Here is a 24,342-nt window from a genome sequence, read left to right on the forward strand (position 1 = left end):
CACAAACGAACAAAAAATATTTCCATTGACAATAGAAATGTACAGACAAGCAAAGTTAAAAAGAGAAAAAGAAAAGATGCCTGGAAGCTTATTAGCCTTTTATTTAAGGATGTTCCCCTTTGTATATTTTGCATGTGAGGTTTGTATAATTTGTCTTTTAATAGTTATAAAGCTTTAACTTTTTGAATCTCAACATCTACTGTCATTAAATAATTATTGTCTGACCTCTGCTGTTGTCTGACCCCCTCCCTTAATTTCCCACAATGGTGAAAGTTTAAATCGATAAATTTAAAAAATGCTTTAAAATGAACATCTATATTATCTGTCAAAATTATTTTTTTAAATGTCAAATTCTGTCAAGCCTAGTTAGCAGTCTTACATTACATCCAACAGTGTAACAAAGTGGGCACATGGCACAGAAAGGTGTTGGGAAATAGGTGTGTTTTCAGCATATGTGACAGGGATACTTTAAGATAAAATTATTTTAGGCAATGCAGGAAAGGAATAAGGGCAAATTTCTCCCCTAAGATCCAGATGGTGAATCTTTATTCTGATATTTTGTGCGTTCTACTTGCACAGAACTTCCACAAGCACTAATGGAAAATCTGATCGTGTTGGGAGAACGGCATAACAGAATCAAGATCCACTACATGGCTCTGAGAGAAGAATTTCACACTAAAACAATAACACTAACTGTGGCACTAGTGCTGCCAGGAGTGTTCCTCCACTAAGTCAGTTTAAAGTGCTTCTGGTATTTCAGCTAGTATACTGATCGCAGCTCACTATCAAAGCTCATACTCCGTATTCCTCCAGTTGAAGGAAATTTTGCTGGAACATGAGATATCTTTGCTATATTAAAAAAGGGGGGAAGCACCTGACAAAAGCATCATGATGAAGGTGGTGGTTTAGGCCCTGATTCAGGAAAGCATCCATATTCAGGACCGTGTGTGCTTAAGTCCCATTGACTTGAAGAACTCACACCAAACCTCAGAATGCATTTTTACTTCAGTGGGACATCTAGGGGGCATGCTTAATTGCTGTTCTGAAATGGCTTGCTTTCCTGAATAAGGCCCTTCTATTGCAGTACTGCCCAAATTCCTCAGTCAGGGTACCACTGGACAAGGTGTTATACAAACACACAAGTAGATATGATCCCTGTCCCAAAGCAGTTAAAATCTAGTTTGAAAAAAAAAATGGGTTATAAATATTAGTATAGCACGTGGTAGCCATTTATTTACCATGCTGAGTTATGCAGATAGGAAGTCGAACCACAAAAACTAGTGTACTTTGATCCAGAATTTAAAAAAGCGGTAGGTCAAATCTATTTATTTAAGGCTAGTAAAGGACAGAATTATCAGACACATAGATTGACATGATTTGTGGAGGAAGAGTCAATATGGTTTTTGTAAAGGGAAATCATGCCTCACCAATCTACTAGAATTCTTTAAGGGGGTCAACAAGCATGTAGATGAGGGTGATCCAGTGGATATAGTGTGTCTGGACTTTCAGAAAGCCTTTGAAGAGGTCCCTCACTAAAGGTTCTTAAGCAAAGTAAGCTGTCATGGGATAAGAGGGAAAGTCCTCTCATGGATCAGTAGCTGGTTAAAAGACAGGAAACAAAGAATAAATGGTCAGTTTTCAGAATGAAGAGAAGTAAATAGTGGTATCCCCCAGGGATCTGTAGTGGGACCAATGCCATTCGACATATTCATAAATGATCTGGAAAAAGGGGTAAACAGTGAGGTGGCAGACGATACAAAATTATTCAAGATTGTTAAGTCCAAAGCAGCCTGTGAAGAGTTACAAAGGGATCTCACTAAACTAGATGACTGAGCAAAAAAATGGCAGATGAAATTCAATGCTGATAAATGCAAAGTAATGCACATTGGAAAACATAATCCCAGCTATATATACAAAATTATGGGATCTAAATTAGCTGTTACCACTCAAGAAAGAGATCTTGGAGTCATTGTGGCTTGTTCTTTGAAAATATCCACTCTATGTGCAGAGGCAGTCAAAAAAGCTAACAGAATGTTAGGTACCATTAGGAAAGGGATAGTTAATCAGTAAGGCTATGATTTAGTCATGAGTATTTTTGGTAAAAGTCACAGACAGGTCATGGGCAATAACCAAAAAATCATGGCCAGTGACTTGTCTGTGACTTTTACTAAAAATAAATACCCCTAACTAAATCTTAAGTACTGGGAAGGGGGAAGCCCGGGGCCCCGCCGCCTCCACTCCAGGCAGGGGCAGTCTGGGGTGCCGCTGCTGCTCCCGGACCACTGCTGACCCCAAGGCCATCCCAGCTTCTTGGGCAGCCCTGGGGTCAGCCGCACCAGTTGCTGCAGCTGCAGAAGTCACGGAGGTCCCAGAAAGTCACAGAATCCGTGACTTCCATGACCTCCATGAAAGACTCGCAGCCTTAATAATAAGACAGAAAGTTTCATAATGCCACTATGGTATGCCCACACCTTGATTACTGGGTGCAGTTCTGGTCACCACATCTCAAAAAAGATATATTGGAATTGGAAAGGTACAGAGAAGGGCAACAAAAATGATTAGGGGTATGGAACAGCTTCTGTATAAGGAGAGATTAAAAAGACAAGGAGTTTCCAGCTTGGAAAAGAGGCAACTATGGGAGGATATGATAGAGGTCTATTAAAATTACGAATGGTGTAGAGAAAGTGAATAAAGAAATGTTATTTACTCCTTCACATAGCACAAGAGCCAGGGGTCACCCAATGAAATTAATAGGCAGCAGGTGTAAAACAAAGGGAAGTATTTCACACAACTCACAGTCAATCTGTGGAACTCTTTGCCAGGCAATGTTCTGAAGGCCAAAACTATCAGAATTAGGTAAGTTCATGAAGGATAGGTCCATCAATGGCTTTTAGCTAAAATGGTCAGGTATGTAACCCCATGCTCTGAGTGTTCCTAGCCTCTGACTGCCAGAAGCTGGAAGTGGATGACAGGCAATGGATCACTCCGTGATTGCCTGTTCTGTTCATTCGGTCTGAAGCACCTGACGTTGGCCATTGTCACAAGACAGGATACAGCGCTAGATGGACCATTGGTTTGACCCAGCATGATCATTCTTATGTTCTTAAGGCTGCTGGTGGTATTAGTTGTAGAAAAAGTGTATAGAACTGCTAATGAGATTCTGTGTAGTAGCAAATGGGCCCTGTTATAATTTCTGTCCTTTTTTGTACAAAATAAAACCCATTTAAATATAAGTCTCTCTAGAATAACTGGTGTCATTATGAAGACACAGTATAGAGAAATTATGAATGACATAGGGAATAGGAAAGATGTTTTGCTCTATGTATCAAAATATAAGCTGATTTTTGAGGTTTGGTTTGAAGCCTTAAACTAACCCTGAATGTTTCTGGTTTCAATAATTGTACAATTAAATGTATGAAAAATAAGGTGTTTTTTTTACTTCAAATTCATCTTTTTTCTTTCTTTATTTTCAGAGAATGAAACTGAAGCAGAAATTTTGCCACCTGCAGGAACCACGCCCCCTGCAGGTTAGTAAAGGAATTGCCTTCGTTTCCTGATTTGGTCTGTAGCATGAACAGAATTGCATGAGTCTGGACTGTGCTACAATACTGTGGTGTCTATTTTTATTGTCTGACTGTAAATAAACAGCTGCTGAACAACAGGAAGTGAGCTTGATTTAGTAAGGTGCTGTCTTCACTTACCATTCATATAGGTTTGCCTAAGAATTGCTAATTTCTCAAGCTTGGTGTTGTTTAGAAGAGAGCTGGTAAATATGACACTGAAAATATCTTTCTGGACACAGTCATAGTAAAATTGGAGACTTGATTATGTTGCCCACATTCACATTGTTTCTAAACAAACCGTCCCATTCATTTTCCATTGAAGGTACTACTCAGTGTGGATAAGGGTGTCAGAATCAAACCCTTAGTGAATAAGGCTTCAGGTAAATATGAAGCTTTGAACATAGCTGGCCCCTTTTCTCTTGTGAGAAAGTGAAACGTAGAAGCCCAAGCCCTTATAGTTTGATCTGCATGCTCACCTGAACTAGATTAACACTCATACAGTGGTATAACTATATACCCCATATATTTGTTTGGTTTATTATTGGATCAATTCTAGTTTCTAGTCCCATCTTGGACTGCACTTCAGCTAGTTAACTCTCATCCAACCACCATACCCTGTTGGGCACTACGTAAATCATTCAACCACAGTGAGGAGGTCAGATCTGATGGGAAATAGAGTTGTGTCCTCTGTCTATTGAAGACACTACAATCCATACATCCTTGCAACACCTCCAAATGGCTCTATAAACAAATTGAGCAAGATAGTTAACAAAATAGAATCCAGTAAAACCCTGGAATAGAGAACCCTTTTGGCAATTAAGAATTTACAAAAACTAACCTCTGGGTTGTCTCAGACAGAAAAGATGAGTCACTCAGGAGTGACCCTATCTATGCCTGCTATGATCTACAATAGAACCTCATTGCCAACAGTAATGAAAGCAGATAGCCATACTGATTCTTTTAGGCTATTGGATCTTAAACCCTCCCCAGGAAGAGATGTCAGACCATATCTCCAGCACAATCTGTCTGTACTGTACACAGACCTAAAAACAAATTGACTGGAGCCCAGGAGATCTGAGGCATTTAAGTACTATCAGAATATGACAGGATCAAATGTCTGATCCAAAGCCCATTGACATCAATTGGAGTCTTTCAATTGGCTACAATGGGCTTCAGAACAGTTCCCAAGAGAACAAGGGTCTAACAATTGTTGCTTTCAAAGAAGGTGTCACTTTGCTTCCTGTGAGGGAAGCCGCAACAATCCTCTTCAATTGTACATAATCCGGTAACATATCAAACACAAAATGCATGTATATTATTCTAATATGTAACATTTGGTGTGGTGAATTATAGCTACACATTATACAATTACCAATAAGAAATAGCCTTTTTGCGGGGGTGGAGTGGGGTTTACATATTTACATGACCTAAAGCTTTGTTATATTCTTTATAATGCTGTGTAAGTTTTTCTTTTTACTTTAAGATTCTCTCAAAAATGCACTTTTACTTCCTACACAGAACAAAAGAAACCAAAAGAGGATGGAACCGAACAGGCTAAAGGTGAGTGGACAGTCATATCCCAGAAGCTGGAAGGAGGCAGAGCATCCATGAATGTTGTACTGATGCTAGATTGTTTGAGCTTTTTTCAGAATTTTGGTGCATTATATTACAGTAATGTGGTTTAAAGCTTCCTGGATTTTTTTTTTTTTTTTTTTGCATGACTCATTGAGCAGAAGGAAATTATGCTGTTTGTGTTTCCTTCAAAAGTTCCTTAAAACAAGTATGAAGCTCACTAGCCTTTGTTGAGCTATACTGTGTAGTAACCATGATTAGCTAGATAAAATGGTCCATCTTCCTGGATCAGATTTCAAATTATTTGCATGAGCAAAAAGCCTTCTTCAAATGAGCATGAATGGTAACATTGAGAGAATTCAACGAAACTCAGATCAGTGCACGCCACTTACATGACCAAATGTCCCAATTTTATAGGGACAGTCCAGATATTTGGGGCTTTGTCTTAAATAGCCTCCTATTAACCCCCCCCCCACTCCCTGTCCCAATTTTTCACAGTTGCTGTCTGGTCACCCTAATACCAGTAGCTCTTGCATGAGGTGGGCAATCTCATTTTATCATCCAAGGCTGTTTCTATTCTACCTCAGAAGCTTGGTATTTCACATTTTACATTTTCAGCAGACATCTGATCAACCAAGACATCTAACTTCCACATGTTCTTCTGTAAAGGAATCTTCTCACTTCATTAATTTTTCTTCATTTTGGGCCCAATGGTAAACCTCAATACATGTTCTGTGTTACTGCCTTACTGGAAAAATCATCTGCTGTGAACACACACAAACATACACATATTATATATGCATCCAACAAACAGCTACATTTTCAAGATACATAGCTATTCCTGCTACTTAGCTGAAATTAGAATCTGGCCCTCAATTGGCAATTCTTCCATTTAGGAGCACACATTTGGTGGGATTGGGTCAAATTCTACCCTTTTGTATGAAAAGAAAGATCAAATATGGCACATACTGCGCATTATTCTGTACTCTCTACCTGAGTAGAATTAGAACAGCTCATGAGTTCACTTTGAATAGTTTATTGATTCAAGTATGAGGTTTCTGATTCTGATAAAAAAAGAATCACAATCAGACTAAGACCTGTTTATAGTTAATCCAACATTTTTTCATTATTTGGAATAGGCCTTGAATATCTACTCTGACTTTGATCTCACCTAGCTGGGAGTTTATAGATTTGCCTTTTTTAAAGAATAGATATGATGTGGCATCTAAGACTTGTTTACAGTTTAATTTGAAAAAGATATGGAGCAGTGCGTGGCCATTTGTGTCAAGAAAATCAGAATGCCAATATTGAGAATGAATGAACCAAACTTCACTGGCAGAATAAACATGCTGAACGTAGTGTCAGTGCATGCTGCTAACTGTCTTCCAATAGTGCTTCTATTTTGTCACAAAAATATTTTGGGAAGGACTTAAATCTGTCATTCTTGGCAACAGTTCTATTCAGGAGCATTTTGCACTCCAAATAGGTAGAAACAGAAGTGAAGATTTTTGCCTCATAATAGTCTAGCAGTTGTTTGTTATGACTGCTTGAATTTTGATCTGGGAAAAACATTTTGCTCCTGAATTGAACATCTATAATATCTTTCCCTCTAACTCTACAAGTTGACATTTTGCTGAATTAAAAAGACACCTTGGTAAGTATCTCATCAAACACTACTGTTCTTTTTTTTTATACAATCTGTCTTGTGGTTTTTGAAGCTTCACACTAGCAAAGAATAAAGAGATTTGCTGGAGGATAGGAGTTTTCCATGGGGCTGAGCCATTTACTTCTAGTGCTTGGAATGGTTTTTAAATTTTAAAAAACTGTTTGAGATCCTACTACACAAAGTAAAAGTTGAATTGTTTCCATTTTTAATAATATTTCAACTGGCAATGACTGCTGAAGTAAGAGTTCCAATAAGAAACTGAATAGTGAAATGTCAGAAGGATTGTGGTACTGATAAGTAGAAAAGATTCTCTTTTCATTCATCATGGTCTAGTGGATCTGTTCCTTTACATAGCAGCACAGACATCATTGTCAGTAAGACTCTGAGCATGCGGAATGAGTTAGCTGATATTATTAATTAAATTTATTATTATTTACATTGCAGTCTGAACCCCAGCTCCTGTGAACCCCAGTCCAGGGCTAGGAGTCCATTGTGCATAAGGGAAGGGAGTCTTTAAGACTCTCATGCTCATCTGTTACGAAGAATTTTGCATATGGTATTCTTTATAATAACGAGCATAGTTCCTGAATATCAGAAGAAAAGGCCTCTCTCTTCCCCATTTGCTGAAAGTCATGTTATATTAGAAAAAATATATTTTAAAGGGTTGTTTACCAACAAGGACAGATCCAGCCAACAACTGGCTTTTGTACTACTTAGTTCAGTATGGAGCTAAAAACTGCATCCATAACTTTGCAGGTGCCAGTTTTTGGGTCTTCTCTGAATTATGTGGGATGATGAAGGGTTTCACATCTAGATAGCATAATGAATGGGTGCTTGACAGATCAAACAAATTCTAAGATATCCATGATAGTTCATATGAGCCACCCACCTGGGTACATAGGAAGTTGTCTGTCTGCTGAGAGGTCAGGTTATGCATGAATCCTACAGCCATGCAAGAAAACCTAGGCCATGTTCTTCACAAATTCCAGATGATTTTTGTGGCACAGAGCCAGCAGTTAGGCAGAAGACGTATACCCAGCTGTGTGTCTGCTCTACTATTCTGTTACTTGTTAGTAGTTACTGTCTGTCCATGGTAAAACATTTGTCTACCTATTATGTTATTAGTAGGCCTAGTAGAGTTGAGAAAATGGGTCACAGCATGTGAAAAATTCTTTGTTCTCTTTCTAGGTTTTTCACTGGAAATGATTAGTTCAGGGCAGTGAAAAGAAAATTTGCCTGCTCCTGTGTAATTTTGCCACTTTCATAGACATCTGAGTTGTGTAACTGGAAAATTCAGAACTCAGATATAGCTACTAAGTATTCATTTTATTTGCAGAACAAGAAGTGAATCAGCAGAAGTTCCACCAAATTTATAGCCATGTCATCTTATACTGATCCCATTTTCCATTTTTTTTCTTTTTAAATTTAGCATCATCTTGTATACAAAGTATTGTTATCACGGTTTTCTCAATCTAAAAACAGTTTGCTTATTCCTTTCTTTAGGTACCACCTTTCTTTAGGTACCCATCCAGCCATTCAGGTGTCTACTAATAAACTTCTGCGTATTTCACTGATGTGCTTTCTCTAGGCTCTATCCAGCCATCTACTAAAATGTCTGCATGTTTCATCTCTGTATTTTCTTTAGGTTTCACTAAGCCTTTCATCTGTCTACTAAAACTTCAGTTCTTTCATTTAGGTACTCACGGTGCTGAGCAGCCAACAGTTCCTGTACAGTTTAATGGGAGCTGCTGAGTTCTCAGCACTTTGAAAAGCTAAACAATCTATTTAATAAGCTTAATTTTAGGTACAGAATTTTGAAAACCTTGGTCATTGTTAGGACTAAATTGTGCTTTCAGTTATAGCAGTGTAAATCTAGATTGATTCAGTGAGTTTAATTGGAGTTACTCTAGGTTTATCCTGGTCAAAGTGAGAAGAGAATTTAGCCCAGTTTCATTGTGACTTTATAGTAAATTTATGTTAATTTATGTACATTAATTTGGATACCTAAAATTGTAAGGATAGCCTCAACTCCCTCATAATCTCTAATTTATGAATAGATCTATAATTTATTTTATCCCCACTAAATGTTACAGATAATCAGTACATACAATATATATATATATATATATATAATTGACCAAATGCTTTATGATTTTCATGTATTGTGTTAGTATAAGAATGCACATTCTCATCTATTTCATCTCGCTTTACTCCCTCCCTTTTTGTAAAAGCTAGCATCTTTAAATATAGTTCTGTTCATATTATTATTCTTAAATCATGGTAAGGTCAAAAAGTTTCTTCCATATCACAGACTGGGTAAAATATAGCTCTCCATTAACCTAAGCAAAAGTACCTGAGGTTGCATGGGTATGACTGAGAGGAAAATTAGGCCTGCTGTGTGTATGGGTCTTTAGCTTTCTCAAATTCCAATTCCTATTCTTTGCTTGCTTAATCTGTAGCAGCAAATATCCAAATCATTTGCTTACATTACCAAACTTCCTGCACAACTCAGAAGTCAAATGTTTCCATGCCCACAATTAACAAAAGTATCATGTGTTTTAACTGTGCTGTTTTGCATCTGCTCTCTATTCAATTAACCTTTTCTGCTGTTTTACAAAAGTGACAATAGTGACTCCAGATTTAAAATAGCGTTCAGTTTTCAGTTAAAGTAGAGCGTACATTTGTTTGTTAGACATGAGACTATATTGAACAGAACTAAAATCACTATATGTGTAGGTTGAATTTTGGAGGAAGTCTGATATGAATTCCTTCAGTAGTTAGGAGACTGAATGACTTTTAAAAAATCAGTTTAGAGTTGTTTTTGTGAAGCATTCTTGTTTAGAAATTATTAAATTGTAACAGTTCAAACTTTCTAGAGATGTAGATCGAAACAAAATCTCAAATCGGCTAATAGCTATCTTTATCTCTAAATAATATAGGTCTACTTTATGAGATATATACTTATTTGTCATGAAAATTAATATAGAAAAGATTAGATGTCAAGAGCTAATGTACAAATTTTACACAAGAAAACACTCCTAGTTTCAGATAGGCACAGGTGAAAATAGGTTGTTAGAGAGGATGTGGCTCCCTAGTAGAGGTCCAGGTGCCGCAGAAGCAGGGTAGGTGCTCCAATATAGCTCAGTGGATACACCTTCTCCAGAAGCACACCTCCTAAGGTGTACAGAATGGGAGTTCTGAGATCTGTAATGAGACTCCCCTCCTGTACATCTTGGGAGCTGCACAGCTTTTCTGCTATCCCATCGGCATACTGTGGAAGCCATGTGGAACCCAGCATCATAGAAAATGTAATACATATGGCACATAAAATTATCTGTGCCTATCCAATTCTAAAACTTTCAGGGCTCCCTATGTGGTATTTCTTCTTTTAAAAAAGAAGAAAATACCAACACAGAAACTTTTATTAACTTAACATTAAGGTTGCTAAAGTAATAATTATAATTTTTCAGTAAAATACAGAACTGCAATGTTACCATTTTAAAAAAAACCTTAAGAATTAAGGGGCAGATTGTGGAAGACCCTCTCTTGTGTGCACAGGATGTAAGGGGGAAAGAGTAAGACCACACCCACCCACCTCTGAGCAACCTCCATGCATCTTGTAACAAATTATTTACCCCAGAACCAATTCTAAGCCCTCTGGGGCTCCTCCAGGAGCTGCACAGCTACAGACCACCTCATTACACAGGACTCTGCCTAAAGGTACAGTCTAGCTGTAGAAGATCAAGGATTATATATTTAAATAGGCATTGCTAATGTATGTGTACCATTGAAAGAGTATGTATGCATGAATATGACTTGTAGGCCAAAGTTAAGGTGGTCACATTTTCACATGTGAATACTGTCAGAAACTGAATCTGAAGGCAATATTTATTACCTTTCATGTTCATTCCCCCACTTTGTAATGTTTGAAGTTGTTCTGCTGTTGATCCTGTATTATCTGTTTTGTGGAAGAATTATATTAATGACTTCAGCAACCTTTCATCCAAGTTATTAGTGTTTTATTGGGAAATATATTGCATCCTTTGCTTTCTGTAGCTCTGTTAGCTTAGTGAATTTCTTTATAAAATCAAATGAGACCGTTTCAATATTTCCCGATAACAGAGAAGTCACATCTATCTACCTTCATTAAAGTGCCATGCTATGTAGTTAAATGAGCTGTTAGTCACCATAAAACCATTTATAATAGTTCCTGAAGAGGAGGAAACAGGTTGTTATGTTGGGCCAATTTAGAAAAAGATGCAAATTGTATTTAACTTTATAAAGTTAAATAAAATTTTATAAAGTTAAAGATGCACATTTTATTTAACATGTATAGGGTACAGTAGAACCTCAGTTATAAACCCTTCGGGAATGGAGGTTGTTTGTAACTCTCAAATGTTCGTTAACTCTGAACAAAACATTATAGTGGTTCTTTCAAAAGTTTACAAATGAATATTGACTTAATACAGCTTTGAAACTTTACTGTACAGATGAAAAATGCTGCTTTCTTTTTTTTAGTAGTTTATTTAAAATAGTACTGTACTGTATTTGTCTTTTTTTTTGGTCTCTCCTGCTGCCTGATTGTGTACTTACAGTTCCAAATGAGGTGTGTGGTTGACTGGTCAGTTCGTAACTCTGGTGCTTATAACTCTGAGGGTCTACTGTATGTCTGTATATCTTGAAGCCATAATTATATCTAGTTTGTTATAGCCTCTCAACAAGTACACAGGTAAAAATTATATTTTTCTACTAAAACCCATTTAAAACACCAATACGTATGGTCTATTTTCACCAGAGACTGAGCTCTGTGTGTCTTCTATTCAACAACTAAAATTCAAATACAGTTATTAGCTAACGAAAAATACTGTACTGTTGTAGAAAGTGCCTTTTATCTTGCCACTAGGGTCTCCTCACAATCATGAATATTGTCACTAGCCCTTAATATCAATATTTTAATGGCACTTTCATACTTTTCCAGGTTTTATTATTATTATTTATTTATTCGTGGCATAGTATATAAATTAACATTTTAAAATAACAGTGCAATTGCTAAAATAGATTATAATTCTTAGGAAATGAAGTATTAATACCACAGAGTGGGGCCGTTATTTAGGGTTTATCAAATGAAAACCAAGTGAACTGATAATGATTCAGTACTTGAAGTGTTACCTGTATATGGAAAAAACCTGAGTTGCTTAATCCCTTCATTTTGGATTAATCTTCTAATGCAGGAGTGTGTGTGTAGTGGTGGTTTATTAAACTGTGGTATGTCTTGCGTGTCTGAAATGGTTTAGTTATGTTGAATGTATATGTGGTACGCATTTTACTTGCAGACATGAACGTCAGCGAATCGACATCCTCTTCAGAAGGTCAGATATGTGGTTGACCTTGATTTCATTTTTTGTTCTTTTGTATTCACTGTGGATTACATCTCTAACAAACAGAACCACTTAAAAAACTCTCATATAAATCCATATTTTAATAATAGATCACAGTTCACATCCCATTATTTTATTTATTTATTTATTTTACTTGCCTGGAGCATTAAGGTTTACCATTTCAGCTACTGAATTACTCAACGCTTTATTCATCAGTTTGAAGTTTCCATTACGAGTGTTTCCAACTATCATGATTTCCCTCTCCCCTCCCCCCCTTTTTTTTTGCAGGTTTCACATTTTCGTTTGTTTGTACTAAAAAGGATAATCTACAGTGCACTCTTTTTCCTTGTATGTTTTTTTTATTCATATTTCTTTTTACAGATGAAGATGACACCGCTTCAGTTAATACTTCACAAGCAGGTTAGGATTATTACAGTGCTTTTCCCCTTCCTTCTTAGAAAAAGCTAGACTAGAAAAAAATAGGTCCTGATTCTGCAGTTTGCACTTAAGCATAATTTCCATCAACACAGAAACTTCTTTAGATACTTTAGGTAAAATTCACCTCCCCATGCAGTGGGCCAGTAGAAGGCTTTTACAGCACTGAAATCCCACTTGTATCTTCTTTTAAGGACTTAAGTGAGATGTCACTATTTCAGAGCAGGTGAAATGCTCAGCTGCTCTGAAAGTCAGGCTCTGTATGCATTCATCTGGATGAATACAGACTGCATTTTTAAGGTTAAAGCTGAACCCAAATTTCAGAATTATAATTAAACTAAATCCTTATGATTTAAAACTAATTATCTCCACCTGGTTGGATGTCACCTTACTTGGGCTGTTTACTGATGCCACTGCTCTACCAGTCAGTCAGAAGTTAGGTGGCTTGAATTTTTCAGTGCTGACCACCAGTCAGCTGACAAATAAAAGGCCTTCAAACCACAACCACTGAATGAAAAGCAGCAGTAACAGATGCTGCATAAGGTCCTAGTGCCACCAACTTTGGGGTGTTGCTGAAACCTCATCCTGCCCACACACATGCTTTCCAACCATGTTTTATGTTAATTTGTTTTAACAGGCGTGCAAACCCTTAATGAAACACAATAATGGAATGCCTAATGATGCACGTCAACTTGTTAAAGTAAGAAATGCTGTGAATTATTTTAATTCCCTTAAGAAATTATCAACTCTTACACAAACCCCCTGAAAATGAAATATTATGGGGGCCAGATCCTCAGCTGAAATCAGTGGCGTTACACTGATTTGTACCAGCTGAGGATCTGGCCCTTAATTCTAAAAAGAAAACTATTATTTTAACCACTTCTAAAAAGAACCCTCAAAATTTCTTTTCCATTGTTTCTCTGGATTTTTTTTTCAATCTGAGTCATTATATTGTTAAACTTGGAGATACGGTCCTTTGGGATGAATAATGGACTGAAATGTCTTCTGTTATCTTGAACTACCCCGAATTTTGAGGGAAGTATTGGCCTTGTGGCGTCCTGCTAAAACGTGAGCCTTTGGAAAGGAAGCCTTGCACAGAGATGCGTCTTCCTGTGTTAAACACAGAAACAGAAGAAAGACAATTGAGGTTTAGACTCAGTTATACACTCTTCATATTCCTGTATTGAGATATCTCCACATGATTATGCTCCTAACTTTCTGTTCTACCTCTTCTACTTGTGTACAGTCAATTTTTTTAAAGAACCAGTAAACTCTAAGGTCAATTACCCTGTGATCTCTAAACCGGGATCATCCAGGTTACTCTTTCCTTTCAGATGGGAGTACTCGGTCAGTGGAGAGAAAAGATTCAGGTGAGACCTCCTGAAAAAAAAATAGAAACATTCCAACTCTAACATAGTGCAATTATTATTAATTAATTATTTCTTGGCTCTAATTTACCTTTATTTTATATTACAGTCATTCATATGCCATTAAATCTTAACTTTTCAGTTGGTTTTAAATGTCAAAGAAAAGGGGTTACTTGGGAAAATCTACTTGGAAATTTAGAAATAGACATCTCTCTTAAATGAAATGTGCAGATGGGACTTCAACCCCAGTTAGTTACCTGGAATAGCCGAAATCTGTGAATCTTTTTAATAAAAACCAAACACATGATGACTTTATGTGATCTTCTTGCATAAAGAAATTTTTTATAACTTTTTTTCAGGATCACGTTGTGGTTTATTAGGATTGTAGCTGGTTTCACACTAAAAATTCCAGTACCAGACACTGCCATTTGAAGAATTTTCACTAGTGACCCTTTCCCACTTGTATTTATGTTGTGTTTTTGTATGTGTACCAGTATACTATATATACAGCATATTGATAGATACATCTCTCCCTATACATTTGTGTGGCTATGTGCATGTGTATATGTGTGTTTACATGTGAGCAATAACACAATTACATGTGCAGTAGAACTGGATACTGCATACATGGAGTGCATTAAGAGACAAGGCTAAAAGCCTAGTTCTTTTAACCATCCTAGAAGTGGAGTTATTTAGTATTTCTGTACCTCCTGAAATGTGTTATAGCCTTTAATAAAACAAAAACATTTGGTTACCTTTTTCCACAGTTGGCTAATGAGCGGTGGCCAATGTAGTTAATATTACATATCTGTGCAATGTTAACTTTCACCAGCCAGCATGATTCCTTCTGTAATAATCCTTTATACAGTGTAAAAACCCTGCTGACATCTGGTGTGATCTTTTACAACAGTTCCAAAAGGGTCTATGTCTCTATTAAGTTAATGAGATAGGAAGCAGAAACCCCTAACTTAAATCATATTATTTGAAAAGTCTTCATTCTGTAATAAACCTGTTACTGAATAATAAAACAGGTACTGTACATGAAAAGAACCTTTTTATATTAGCAACGAGGCATAACAAGATATCAATTGTATTGCAATTTGTTTTGCCTGTTTGTTAATCGTAAGATCAGAGACCGACAGCCTTTGAACACACTGATCCAAATCACAGTGTCATGGTTTTTTTCCATTCAAGAACAATAAGGAGGCATTTCTGACCCAAAGAGAGCAAAGAAATGGCCTTTTGTGGGGATAGACCAGTATTCATGTTCTTCTGAACAGATTGTACTTTCTGACATATATTGCTGGGTGGCCCTAGTTTACTAGCTACATTCATTTCCCCCACTCTGTGCTAGTCCATACTCCTCAGTCTAAAGAAAAGTATATATCATTTTTACTGCACACATTCTAACTCAGAATATGGGACACGTTGTACCGTGTCTGTAGGAGGAGAGGCTGTGGCCCACAAATGTTTTCTTTATTGCTCTCCATGGGGTTTTCCACTGGGAGTCAACTTTGATTCCTGCCAGGGCTCTGAAGGAGTTGTCAGAGAGCAGATAGTCTGGAGACTCAGTACATACATCCTTTCTCACCATTGCGGCCCACTTTTGGCTCAGAATGCCCATTGACTTCAACAGGAGAAGTATCTGTACCTGAGTGTGTGACTTAATCATTTGTGTCTGGCTAGTTATTCACCTATAAATATCAATCTATGCACAGGGCTGGCCTGGGGATTTGCTGGATCCAAACTCTCAAGAGGGTACATGTAGGGAGAGGCTGGTGGCAGTGGTGGCGGGGGTTGGAAATCAGGCTGCAAGTTGCTATCTCACTGGCTCTATCATGGAAGGGAGAGATTGGGATTGAACAGTGAACCTCTTCCCATCATTGTCTCACTGGCAAAGGGGAAAGATTAGTTTGCATAAGTTGCTGAGCGAGTGCAGGATTGAGGTAGATCCACAAAAATCATGCACCAAGCGGTCACACTTATCTTGCTTGTGCCTAAGACTGGCTGTGCCTTTGGACCTTTGATCTGTGGTTTCTGTTTCTACAAAGCACTTTCATGGACTATACCTATAAAGCACTCATGGCTGAACATTATTGCAGTCCAAGTTACAAAAGACACTTATACCGTCCATCTGCCCAAATTCCTTTCCTGAGTAGTTCCGTTTTCCATCATCACAAAGATGATATTTCAATAGGAACTGGAGAGCATGTGACAGCCCCATCCCTGACAGTGGGTGTCACTGGGAGTAAGGGAACAGAAGACTTGCATACCACTGAGGATGCCTAAAGGGTTAGCGAGATTAACGAACTCAGGTAAGTGAACTTTGGTGGGAGTGAACCATGCTCAGACAAATGATATTTCTCCCTCTCTCTGCATATTAGTATGGTCTCTTGGAGATGGAGCGCCAGAAGAACCAGAGAAGCTTGACAATTCCCAGCGATCCACTTTATTTATTGAAAAACCACAGGGTGGTTCAGTGAATGTTGGTAAGTGGCTAGAAACACATTAAGTATGTGGGGTCATACGATACAGATCACGTCTGACAAGAGGTGCATTTCACATAAGATTTAAATTCTGCCCTCAGGCACATGCAACTCCCATTAACTTCAATGGGAATCACACACTCCTCTTTGAAGAACGAATGTGGCCTGTCTGTGAAGAGACTATTCAACTGGTTAATATCAAGACCAAATTTAGATCTAATAATTTAGTCAGGGTGAAAGCTGGAAGTTGTGCTCACTTGGATAGGACAGGTGATTGCCTGTACTGCTGTTAGCCGTACAACAGCTGACACAGTGGGAGAGTTTCAGAGATTGTTGTTCGTATGCTCTTACACTTTCTCAGTATTTAACTAGAAGAAAGGATTTTGTGGGAGTCTGTAGAGCATAAACAAAACTAGGGACTGGAGAAATAGGAACTAGACATGTCCCTCTCTGAAGCCCTTTCAGACTGCTCTTTCAGACAGCCATTTGGGGTTGCTATACAACCTCCCTGTCAAGTCTCCTTCTAACGGCATAGCTACACTGCATTGTAAACCTCGGTTCAGACTCAGATTTGAGTCCAAACCCCTCTACCATCCACACAAATCTTTCTATAAAAGAAACTTGTATAAATGTGACAGGCAACCACATTTTCAGTAATGACTGAATTTTTTTTCTTTTTTAAAGGAGAAAATATTACATTTATAGCCAAAGTAGAAGCCAAAGATCTTCTTCGAAAGCCAACTGTAAAGTGGTTCAAAGGTAAATGGATGGACCTGGCCAGTAAAGCAGGCAAACACCTTCAGCTGAAGGAGACATTTGAGCGTCATAGCAAGGTACACTTATATTTTTCTTTTTTAAAGAGACAAAACTTGAAGCCTTAAAAACCATTCTTAACCAGTCATTCATCTAAGGATGGAGGGCATTGTGGTTCAGGCATTGGATAGAGACTCAGGAGAACTGGGTTCAATTTCTGGCTGCACCACACATTTCCCTAGGATGTTGTGTCTGGTAAGGATCTGATGCATCATTTCCACTGGCATAAAACAGGAGCTCCTATGAGTAATAACTTTGAAAGGGGGTCTCCGAGTCACAGTTCCTGTCCAGAGTTTCTCCTGGGCAGCACAGCTCTGCATCACTCCTGACACAGGCGGAGAGAGTAAACTCTCCATCTAGGCCATAGCTTTTAACTTCCTCTTTGTACAAATGTATCCTAAATTAAAATTATTATACTTTGCATTTGAATTTCAGGTTTATACATTTGAGATGCAAATCATTAAAGCTAAGGAAAACTACGGAGGGAACTACCGCTGTGAAGTAACATATAAGGATAAGTTCGATAGCTGTTCTTTCGATCTTGAAGTCCATGGTAAGATTTGCCTTTTATAGATTTATAAATTTATAAATAAAGTCCATTTATAGATTTCCCCCCCTTTACAACAAATATGGTATAACTGTATTCTCAAGGCCACAGTGAAGGAAGTTTTAATGTTAACTTTTTGAACACAATGCCTCCTGAGCAACTGTGATTTCTTTTTGGAATGAAATATATGATAGAGGGGGGTGGCTGGCAGGCATGGGTTTGAGCCAGAGCCCACGGAGGTCAATAGAAAGACTTCTATTGAATTTAGATCAGGCCTCTCCTAAACAAAAAGAATGCCTGTCATAAATCTGTCAAGAGATACCACATGAGAGAGATTATGTATGCAGTTACATCCAAGAGAGGTTCTGATATGGAATGGTTCTGAATCCCTACCTGTGCAGAGAGAGTGTAAAATGGTACCCAGTCAGTGATAGCATTATACATCTACTTTGCCCAGGTATAAATGACTGCATAATGTAGTGGAGACTCAGGGCCAAATTATTTGTCAACTTATGCATGATAAAGACCCTCTTACACACATGCTTAACTTTACTCATGGGACTTCTCACATGAACAAAGTTTAGCACATGCATATTTGCAGAGCTAAAGAGAGATAGGAAGCAATGAGCAAACAAGAGCGAACAATCTTGTCTGCCGCATAAAGGCTACTGTTCAAATCTTAAAACCTGCAAACGTTCACCTGATTCTGTAATTTCAGCTGGTAGGCAGATCCAGTCTAGCTTCCCAAATACCCAGAGGGCAGCAACATTCCAAGCAGCCTAGTCGAGTATTTGTTCATCCTAGCAAAACAAGCCTACCAAATTACCAAGGTCATCAGCTTGGTCATCAGCCAGGGATTGCTAATTGACAGAGACAGGCCTAGGAATCTGTGTGTATTCATTAGGCTGCTAGGTGAAGGACTCATCTATCCGCATCTATAAACTTTCTATAGGACAGAGTTGTTTCATCTATTCAGATGTCTAATTCATGCAGGGGGAAATTCATCCTTGTGCCAAGGCCCAGTACAGAGGTCTATCCATCAGTTATATCGCACATAAACTCTCCAAATAGGGTTTATGTGGTGCAGAGATCCTGTGCTGGCCCTTGATACAGGGATGAATTTCCCCCAGAATCTTCCACTCTCCATCAGACCAAGCTCTTGTATCTTTCTTGCTGACCACACAGCGGGAGAAAGACAAAGTCTATTCTGGGTGGCAAAAAACAACTGATGATGATTTGGGCCCCCAATAAGATTATGCAGGACTTCTTTTTTCCTGTAAAGTGTTGGGCAGGAGGGAATTTACTTTGAAAACTGGAAGATGTCCGTGAGAGAGAAAAAAAGTGAGAGAGATGCAGGATGTGTGGGGTCAGGAGGGAATGTGAGAGAAACATCACACAGTTTAATCTTGTATACAGAAATGTATAATGTAGTTTAGAGAAATGTACTAAGAAAGATTACCTCTGCACTGATGAGACTTGCACTTGGCAGATCTTGATGCCAGAAGGGCATATACATGGTGGTCACTTAGCAATGAAACTGAAGTAGTTTAAAGCACCAAGGTAAAAATATTTCTTTAACTTTTTTTTCTTTCATAGAATCTTCTCAGGCTGCTCCATCTATTGACATCCGATCTGCTTTCAAAAGAAGGTAACTTTGACTGGTGATCCTGTGAAGTTACGCAATAATGGACACATATAGCATACAATCACCTCATACCATCTCTCCTAGCCAAGCATATCAAGTGTTATAAAAAGGTGGTGTTGCAAATAAGGATGAAAAAAGTAGGATGTAAGATAATTGAAAGTGGGTGGGATGAAGTAGCCTTACATCAGAAACTGCATATACAGTATAATAGACTTTAAAATGAGAGTTGAGTGTAATTGCTATAACGGGAAGTGTTGATGGAGTCAGATAATCATACAGCAAGCACAGCAAAGGCTAAATAAAGTTATAGGATTGCATTTATGAAATTCCATTTTTAAGAGATAAAAGCTTATATATCATTTCCTTTAAGTAACTCCAGAGTAGAGCTGGGAAAATAATTGATTTTGGTTCACTGGCAGATTAAAAACAAAAAGAAAAAAAAATTTTGGTCCGGGTCAAACTAAATCAAAACATTCCCCCAAATTTAGGTGAGTTAAAGAAGTCTGTTTTGGTTCAAACAAAATATGCCATTCAACCTGAAATGTTTTGTTTCTAGGCATTTCAAAAGAGCTAGAGTCACATAATAACCAGATGAAGGAGGAGGAGATGGAGGTGCCCCTTTTACTAATTAGCCCAGTGATTTACAGGTACTTGGGATGTGGGAGACATGGATTCAGTTTCCTCCTCTGTCAGATGTAGAGCAGGGTTTTGAACTTGTGTCTCCCACATCCCAGGTGAGTACCACCATCATCTTCTCTACCCTCAGCCATTTTGTGAATCTAGCCAAAAAATTTTCTGGCTGAAACTATTCAGTGAATTCATGTCACATTCACAAATTGTTTCAGGTTGACCAGAACGGTATTTTTAGGTGAATAAACTATTCATCTGAAAATTTCACCTAGCTCTACTCTAGAGTTAAATAACCACACCAATTACTAACATTTATGTAGCAATTAGTTTGTGAAGATTCCAAAGACTCTGTCTTTTTGCAAGCAGTGCCTTTAAACATCATATACTAACACTACACAGTAGTTCAGGGCAGAAAATGAAAAATGTGTATTACCCACCCACCTTGTTTCTCTCATTCATTTAAAAATAGACAGGAACTTTAGATAGGCAGAAAATAATTACACAAGTGGGATTTAGCCAGCACATTGCAAAAGAAGGTTTTAGCAGACGGCGGATAGATAACATCAGAGACAGAAAACATCCCAACATTTAAAAATTGATATTGACACTTAAGATCATTACTTCATAAGACAGAATTTGTGTTTTAAACTCTTTTATGTGTGTTTCCCAATACATTTTCCATCTTATTTGTAAGATGCCATTAAATATTATCTATTTCTTTACAATAATTTTTAAAAGTTTATTTTGTGATTCATTAAAATATCCTACTATATGCTCCCTGATAGTAATCATCTATGATGTGAAAGTTACTGTGGCCCCAGTCCTGCACTCATTGAAATCAATGGCAAAATTCCAGTTGACTTCAATGTGATAGGATTATTTTCTGATAAAAAGAAAAATGCATGCCAAATTTATCTTGATAATAACATTGAAATATATGCATTCCAGAAGTCTTACTATACAGCATTATATCCTAAACCTTCTCTCAGATTATTGGAATTTTGAGATAAACTAGCCATTAAAACCACTGTTATGATATAGTCTTTACACTTTCTAAATCTGCACACATTTTTCTTAGCAGAACAGAAATAAAAATATTGGGAACACAGTCTGTGGACAGAAAACCAGTGTCATTTGTTAACTTAAAGAAATAAGCAAACAACCTTTATAATTGTGCTTAAGTAGTAACTTTTATTAAATGATGCGCTATTGAGATAAATTCACTCTCAGAAGGATATTAATTTCAAGGTTAATTCTTTCCTAGGGGTGCATTTTTGCACATTGTACTATGACTCAACAGCAACCACAATGCGAACAGAAAAAAAAATACTTCTGAAAACTTTTAAGGGAAAACTGTATGCAAATTCTAAGGTGAAATCCAAGTGCCATTGAATTAACTGCCATTGACTTCAATAGTGCCAGGATTTCGCCCCTAATGTTTACTGTCATCACCCCAACAATAGAGCATTTTCTTCTATGTACTGTATATTGTAATAAAATTTTCTTGTGTTAAGAAGACCTTCTAGAAGGGACTACATCTTTAAAAAGGCTACAATCACATTTTAAAAGTGTACAAAGTATTTTTTCTTTTTTTCTGTCTGACTTCTCCCTTTGCTGACACACAGAGGTTAAACTTAAGTGTAATGCTTTGCTAGCTGGTATCTGACACAGCTATGCATTGTTAAATGCAGCACACTCAACAATGCAAATCTTTGTTTTATATTTATAACAGAGATCAGCACAAGCCCTTTGTTTTTTACACATACATATTACTCAAACCCAAAAACAAAGCCCTTTGTGTTGATTGGCTTAAGTGAATTTGTGTTCTAAAATATAACACAAATCTTAGCAAATTAATGTATGCAATCTACAAAAATTTGCCTTAAAAGTATAACAGCAAGCAATACAAACCTTTGTGTTTATTTTTCACAAGTGCTTGTTATGGAACCATAACTTGTGTGGAAACGAATACAAGTTTGTGTTGATTTTATACCATTATTTGTGTGCCTAGACAGTATTGCATATACAGGACATCTAGAGTGTTTGCAATGTGTGTTGTCCAAGTCCCTCTGTATTAAACAAAGATTTGATCTTTTTTTTATTAACAACAGCGGTGAAGGACAAGAGGATGCAGGAGAACTTGACTTTAGTGGTCTCCTGAAACGTAGGTGAGAACCAAGTGATGAAGTGAGCAGGTGTGGATTGGAAACCATTAGGTTCATACACAGAAAGAGTCAGGTTTAGCATTAATCATTTCTCAAGAATTTTATTATCTTACTTTCTTCTGATATTCCTAACCTTTTATTATTTGAGTCTGAAATGCAAAAGTTCAACTAATCATATCATGTAAACATAGTAGGCAGGAAAGAAGCCTCAGATTTGAGTGGTGTCAAAGATTTTAGGTTGTGGTGCACTTTCTTAATGGAACAAATCAATAGTATTAAGTCTACATGCTATTTATTTTGTGTTTGCATGGAGTTTTTTTCCTATGCAGGGATGAGCAGGTTGGAAAATTGAGTCTGGTGGGAAAGTAAGAAACTATAGGGGTTAAGCTGGCCCTTTTGGGCACACTTTAAATTAACTTTAGCAAATATCCTCAGACTGGAAATTACATACAATACTTTCAAAATGTAGGCATTTCTGTTATTTCCAAGGGGTTTTCTAGTTCAAGATGTGCAAATCAGGGAAGAAGGATTTTTTTTTAGATGATCACTGACTCTTCTGCTCTTTCCTTCTCCATGCCCCAGCTAGAGAATGCAGTAAACTTATTATTTATTCAGAATTATGTGCTCTTTCATCATCTGACCAAAGAGCAACAAGCAGGTTGTTCAAAGAACAGGCAGGTATATTATTGAGACAGTGAGGTCCTAAGGAAAACTTGATAGCCTCTTACAAAAATGAGGGAAAATTAGCTTTCAGATGATATGCAGCATGACTTTGCAGTTCTAATACCCAAAAAGGAGCTAACATCAAACTGTTCGTACATGCACACCAAACCTTTAGGTATATGAACAACAAGTGTTCAATGTTAATTTGATTTTCCTTCACGAGATGGCAGCTAAAAATATTAGGCATCTGCTCCTCAAGACCCCATTTAAAGTTTGGATGCTAATAGGACAGTCCCATCCCTCCAGGTTTCTAGACCTTGGACCCAGTTTTGCCCTTGGATATAGTATAGTGCAACTTCCATTGATGTCAATGAGAGATGTCAATGAGAGGTGAGCATAGAATCATAGGACTGGAAGGGACCTCAAGAGGTCATCTAGTCCAGTCCCTTGCACTCATGGCAGGACTAAGTATTATCTAGACCGTCCCTGACAGGTGTTTGTCTAACCTGCTCTTAAAATCTCCAATGATGGAGATTCCGCAACCTCTCTAGGCAATTTATTCCAGTGCTTAACCACCCTGACAGATAGGAAGTTTTTCCTAATTTCCAACCTAAAACTGCCTTGCTGCAATTTAAGCCCATTGCTTCTTGTCCTATCCTCAGAGGTTAAGAAGAACAATTTATCTCCTTCCTCCTTGTAACATTTACGTACTTGAAAACTGTCATCATGTCCCTCTTAGTCTTCTCTTCTCCAGACTAAACAAAACCAATTTTTTCAATCTTCGCTCTTAGGTCATGTTTTCTAGACCTTTAATAATCTTTTGTTGCTCTTCTGTGGACTTTCTCCAATTTGTCCACATCTTTTCTGAAATGTGGTGCCCAGAACTGGACACCTCCAGTTGAGGTGTAATCAGCACATAATAGAGTGGAAGAATTACTTCTTGTGTCTTGCTTACAACACTCCTGCTAATACATCCCAGAGTTATGTTTGCTTTTATTTTTTTGCAACAGCATTACACTGTTGACTCGTATTTAGCTTGTGATCCACTATGACCCCAGATCCCTTCCCACAGTACTCCTTTCTCATTTTGTACGTGTGCAACTGATTGTTCCTTCCTAAATGGAGTACTTTGCATTTGTCCTTATTGAATTTCATCCTATTTATCTCGGACCATTTCTCCAGTTTGTCCAGATCATTTTGAATTTTAATCCTATCCTCCAAAGCACTTGCAACCCCTCCCAACTTGGTATCATCCGCAAACTTTATAAGTGTACTCTCTACGCCATTATCTAAATAATTGATGAAGATATTGAACAGAACCGGACCCAGAACTGATCCCTGCGGGACCCCATTCATTATGCCCTTCCAGCATGTCTGTAAACCACTGATAACTACTCTTTGGGAACAGTTTT

General features: G+C 37.6%; 1 protein-coding gene across 1 annotated transcript in view; it reads left to right on the plus strand.

Moving 5' to 3' along the window:
• The window catches only part of MYBPC1 (myosin binding protein C1), a 184,812-nt gene that overhangs the window by 102,671 nt on the left and 57,799 nt on the right, over positions 1-24,342 (plus strand). The window contains exons 4-12 of the mRNA XM_077832526.1: positions 3,474-3,527; positions 5,082-5,123; positions 12,561-12,599; positions 13,949-13,984; positions 16,366-16,470; positions 17,152-17,300; positions 17,716-17,833; positions 19,424-19,475; positions 22,214-22,270. Of these exons, the coding sequence (XP_077688652.1) occupies positions 3,474-3,527; positions 5,082-5,123; positions 12,561-12,599; positions 13,949-13,984; positions 16,366-16,470; positions 17,152-17,300; positions 17,716-17,833; positions 19,424-19,475; positions 22,214-22,270 (652 nt within the window). The remainder of the gene's footprint in view (positions 1-3,473; positions 3,528-5,081; positions 5,124-12,560; positions 12,600-13,948; positions 13,985-16,365; positions 16,471-17,151; positions 17,301-17,715; positions 17,834-19,423; positions 19,476-22,213; positions 22,271-24,342) is intronic.

The sequence above is a fragment of the Eretmochelys imbricata genome, chromosome 1 (assembly GCF_965152235.1).
Source record: "Eretmochelys imbricata isolate rEreImb1 chromosome 1, rEreImb1.hap1, whole genome shotgun sequence".
In the NCBI taxonomy this organism is placed as follows: domain Eukaryota; kingdom Metazoa; phylum Chordata; order Testudines; family Cheloniidae; genus Eretmochelys; species Eretmochelys imbricata.